Source organism: Clupea harengus, chromosome 26 (genome assembly GCF_900700415.2).
Source record: "Clupea harengus chromosome 26, Ch_v2.0.2, whole genome shotgun sequence".
NCBI lineage: Eukaryota > Metazoa > Chordata > Actinopteri > Clupeiformes > Clupeidae > Clupea > Clupea harengus.
In genome coordinates this window covers 11,717,264-11,722,263 of record NC_045177.1, presented here as the reverse complement: position 1 = coordinate 11,722,263, position 5,000 = coordinate 11,717,264, and the positions used below count along the sequence as shown (strand labels likewise).

The 5,000-nt window shown below is 51.3% G+C and overlaps 1 protein-coding gene across 1 annotated transcript in view; it reads left to right on the top strand.

Moving 5' to 3' along the window:
- The window catches only part of pkd1a (polycystic kidney disease 1a), a 70,354-nt gene that overhangs the window by 19,780 nt on the left and 45,574 nt on the right, over positions 1-5,000 (top strand). The window contains exons 5-7 of the mRNA XM_031563802.1: positions 1,959-2,122; positions 3,091-3,371; positions 3,681-4,097. Coding sequence (XP_031419662.1) covers positions 1,959-2,122; positions 3,091-3,371; positions 3,681-4,097 — 862 coding nt within the window. The remainder of the gene's footprint in view (positions 1-1,958; positions 2,123-3,090; positions 3,372-3,680; positions 4,098-5,000) is intronic.

Genomic DNA, 5,000 nt, shown 5'->3' with positions numbered 1-5,000 from the left:
ACAGACAGACAGACAGACAGACAGACAGTTTCACTACATCCTTAGTCTCCCTATGTCAGACAGACAGACAGTTTCACTCCATCTCTGGTGTCCCTATGTCAGACAGACAGTTTCACTACATATCTAGTGTCCCTATGACAGACAGACAGACAGACAGACAGACAGACAGACAGACAGACAGGCAGTTTCACTACATATCTAGTGTCCCTATGTCAGACAGACAGACACACAGTTTCACTACATCTCTGTAAACTGCAGCGCTGCCTGTCAGACAGACAGACAGACAGACAGACAGACAGACAGACAGACAGACAGACCTGGAGATCTGCTGAACTAGAGGAGGGCTTGGGAATCAGTCAGACAGACAGACAGACAGACAGAAATAGATAGAGGGAGGGCAGAGAGTGAGGAGTGAGGAGTGAGGAGTGAGGAGTGAGGAGGGAGGAGTGAGGAGTGAGGAGAGAGGAGTGAGGAGTGAGGAGAGAGGAGTGAGGGTGAGGAGTGAGGAGAGAGGAGTGAGGAGTGAGAGTGAGGAGTGAGGAGTGAGGAGAGGGGAGTGAGGAGTGAGGAGTGAGGAGAGAGGAGTGAGGAGAGGGGAGAGAGGAGTGAGGAGAGAGGAGTGAGGGTGAGGAGTGAGGAGAGAGGAGTGAGGAGTGAGAGTGAGGAGTGAGGAGTGAGGAGAGGGGAGAGAGGAGTGAGGAGTGAGGAGTGAGGAGAGTGAGGAGTGAGAGTGAGGAGTGAGGAGAGAGGAGTGAGGAGTGAGGAGTGAGGAGAGTGAGGAGTGAGAGTGAGGAGTGAGGAGTGAGGAGAGAGGAGTGAGGAGAGGGGAGAGAGGAGTGAGGAGAGAGGAGTGAGGGTGAGGAGTGAGGAGAGAGAGTGAGGAGTGAGAGTGAGGAGTGAGGAGTGAGGAGAGGGAGTGAGGAGTGAGGAGTGAGGTGAGGAGTGAGGAAGTGAGGAGGAGGAGTGAGGAGTGAGGGAGTGAGGAGGAGAGGAGTGAGGAGAGAGGAGAAGGAGAGAGGAGTGAGGAGTGGGGTGAGGGAGAGAGAAGAGAGGAGAGAGGAGAGAGGAGAGAGAGGAGGGGAGTGAGGAGTGAGGAGTGAGGAGTGAGGAGTGAGGAGAGAGGAGTGAGGAGTGAGGAGAGAGGAGAGAGGAGTGAGGAGTGAGGAGTGAGGAGTGAGGAGAGAGAAGAGAGGAGAGAGGAGAGAGGAGAGAGAGGAGAGGGGAGTGAGGAGAGGGGAGTGAGGAGTGAGGAGTGAGGAGCGAGAGGAGTGAGGAGTGAGGAGTGAGGAGAGAGGAGAGAGGAGAGAGGAGTGAGGAGTGCGGGTGAGGAGAGAGAAGAGAGGAGAGAGGAGAGAGGAGAGAGAGGAGAGGGGAGTGAGGAGTGAGAGTGAGGAGTGAGGAGAGGAGTGAGGAGTGAGGAGTGAGGAGTGAGGAGAGAGGAGTGAGGAGTGAGGAGTGAGGAGTGAGGTCACTGTTATTGCACAGGCGTTCACATTTCCACTCTCACAGTAAGCAATGGGCTCCAATGGGCTCATACTCAAACCCATAAACACACTCTCTCCCTCTCTCTCTCCCTCTCTCCCTCTCTCTCTCTCCCTCTCCCTCTCTCTCTCTCTCCCTATCCCTCTCTCCCTCTCTCTCTTTCTCATACACACACAAACTCACTCTTTCTTCCTCTCTCTCTCCCTCTCTCTCTCTCTCTTTCTCCCTCTCACTCCCTCTCTCTCTTTCTCTTTTTCCCTCTCCCTCTCTCTCTTTCTCCTACACACACAAACTAACTCTTTCTCCCTCTCTCTCCCCCCCTCTCTCTCTCCCTCTCTCTCCCTCTCCCTCTTTCTCATACACACACAAACTCACTCTTTCTATCTCTCTCTCGCTCCCTCCCTCTCTCTCTCACTCTTTCTCCCTCTCTCTCCTTCTCCTTCTCTCTCTCTCTCTCCCTCTCTCTCTCTTCACAGTGACCTGAGCTCCAACCCATTTGTGTGTGACTGCTCTCTGTACCGGCTGGTGAGCTGGCTGCAGGAGCGAGGCGTGAGGATGCGGCGGCCCAACTCCATGCTCTGCCACCAGCCCCCCCACGTCAAGAACCAGCCTCTCCTCAACGTCAGCCTCCTCACCTGCGGTGGGTGCTCTCCCCTGCTCTCCCACGCCTAACTAATGAGGCTGCCTCTTTAAGAGCATGGTTATCATCTGACTCTCTCATTTAATCTAGACACTGAAGTAGTGGTCCTGTGAGGGAGTATATCAGAGCTCCAGGGCTTCGTTCTGAAGAGACCCGCCTAACTCCATTACCATAAGATCAAGGCTCACAGCTTAGCAGCACTTTCCTCCTCCTCCTCTTACCTCTCCTCCCTACTCTCTCTTGTTTAGACTTGTGTACGTACAGCTATTCTTCATTTGAACATCATTCACTTTGCACTGTTGCTAGATAATGAAATGTAACAGTAGCTGTGAGAACACCATTGGAGAAGTGGAAAAAGGCACAACTGCATGCAGAACTTACTCTGTATGCATATTTTATAAGGGATAACGGCCACAGAGACGTCCTGATATGCAAAAACACTGGACGAGGCCGAAGCAAGTACATATTCAAACTAGCAGAGCGGATTGCGCTGCTGGTTTATGTTTAAATTGTGGTTTACTCAAGCCATTATAACTCATAACGCACTGCACCACCTCTCTTCCTAACCAGGCCATTATGTCTAATCAATGGAAGTCTTTGTGCCCTGTGGACACTTCTGATCTCTAGTCTTGTTTTAGGGAGAAAGGGATGAAGCTCCTTTTTGGCCTTTCCCCTCATAGTCTTTCATCTCGTCTTGTCACTGTCTTTTTTTCTCTTGTTCCGTCTCTCCAATCAGGAAGTTGTTCTTGGCATGAGTGAGAATGTTCATTGTAGCCAAGCCATTTGTAGTCTAATGTGTTGCATATTTAAATAAAATGAATAGTGTTCAAATGTACATCATTCGGAAAAATATATCAGTGACCTTAAATGTCAGTGTTGTTATTAAATTAAAAGAAGAAACTCCCTCCGGCTGTAGTTGATTTTAAACTGCTCTCTCTCTCTCTCTCTCTCTCTCAATCCCACTTTAGGTCTGAACTATGCCGGCTGCCTGCAGGATGAGCAGCACAAGGGCGGTTCGGAGCTGGTGATCTTCTCCTACTCCACGCCGGGGAACTTCTCTCGGGAGGAGTGCAACACGCACTGCTTCCGCGAGGCCCAGCGCTACGGCGGCCTGGGGGCCCACCGCGAGTGCCTGTGCAGCACCAACTCTGAGCCCAACCTGCTCAGCGAGGCGCAGTGCACCGCGGCCTGCACCGACGCCCAGGTCATGAAGCAGTGTGGCTGGACCGTGGCTCCGGAGGTGTTCCAGGTGAGCAGGTCTGGTTTGGAGGTCGATGTGTCAGTAATAGATCAACAAGGTTCTTTCTGCTGATTTGGCCTCTTCACATCGTGTTCTTTCTGTATGAGTCTTAAACAAGAGTGCAGTCCCCGCAGCATTAAAGGCTCAATTACATTTGTTCCAAACCAGATTGAATCCAGAATCATTCTTGAAAAAAGCTACCAGATAGCTTTAGCGGTCAGAAACGCGATCATGAAAGAGCGCCACATGTCCCCTCCTGCTGTACTTCCTGCATGACCTGCTTCAGGTGATGGATGTTCCGTGCCTCTCCTTCTGTAGGTGGGTTTGTCCGCCTCTCTGTCTTCCCCCCGCGTGTCTGTCCACTCCGAGGCGGTCCTGTCGGTGTCCTCCTCCGTGTTGTCCGTCTCCTACTCCTGGGATTTCGGCGACCTCTCACCCCGTGTCAACAGCTCCACCCCCAACTCCACAGTGCGACACAAGTACGCGCTGCCTGGGCGCTACACGGGCCGCGTCGGGGTGACGGCTGGCCAGAGGGAGGTGGCGGCGGCTGGGGAGGTGAGCGTGGCTCTGCCCCCCCGCCTGGAGCTCCACTGCCCGGCCACGCTGGTGGCCAACCACAGCCTGAACACCATGCTGGTCAACTGGGGAGGAGTGGGGGTCTCCGCCGACTGGAGGATTCTGAAGGATAGGAAGGAGGTGGCCAGAGGTGAGTCACGCATATACACACATACACACACACACACACAGACAGACAGACAGACAGACAGACAGACAGACAGACAGACAGACAGACGTACAGACGCACAGACGCACAGACATACATGCACACACACGCACATGCACACGCCACACACACAGTCACACACACACACACGGCGAGCATACTCACATGCATGCACTCACTGACAAAGAGGAAGAGTTCCAAAGTGAGGAAGAGAGAAAGGGACATAAACTCTGTTTGTAGGTTCGTGAGAGGAGCTAGAGAGTCTGACGTTAGAAGATATCGAAACCGTAAATCTTTTTTTAAAACTATAAATGGAATTCTTGTTTATCTTTTATCTTTTCGTCTCACTCTTGCCCTTTCATCTTCTGTCGCTCTCCCATCTCTCGCCCCCGGTCCTCTGGCAACAGCGTGCCAAAGATTAGTCTCTTCTCTGTTGTATTTGTCTGAAGCCCTGTTGAGATGTGTCCGTCAGCATTAGTCAAAGGCCCAGTGACAACAAAGACACAAAGACACAAAGACACAGGCACCGCAGTGGAGCACCGGGGATGAGCAGTCTGTGGGGAGAACTGCAGCCATTTGAGGGAGAGAGAGAAAGAGAGAGAGAGATGAGAGATGAAGAAAGAGAGAGAGAGATGAGAGAAAGAGAGAAAGAGAGAGAGAGAGTGTTTGAGAGAGAGACACTCTTGGAGCAGCTATGCATGGCCTATGAAATCCGTTTTATTTTTTGCCAGATTCCCGTGTTTATTTTTAAAAATCAGTTTTAATCAAAAGTTCATGGATTGTTATTTTTCTTCCCGTCATTTTATTCGGAAATGTTAAAATCCGTGCAATTCTGCATTTAAACTTTGTTACATTACAATTAACATTTTCTTTTGTGGAAATCATAAATAATGGACAATGAAGCATGTACACAC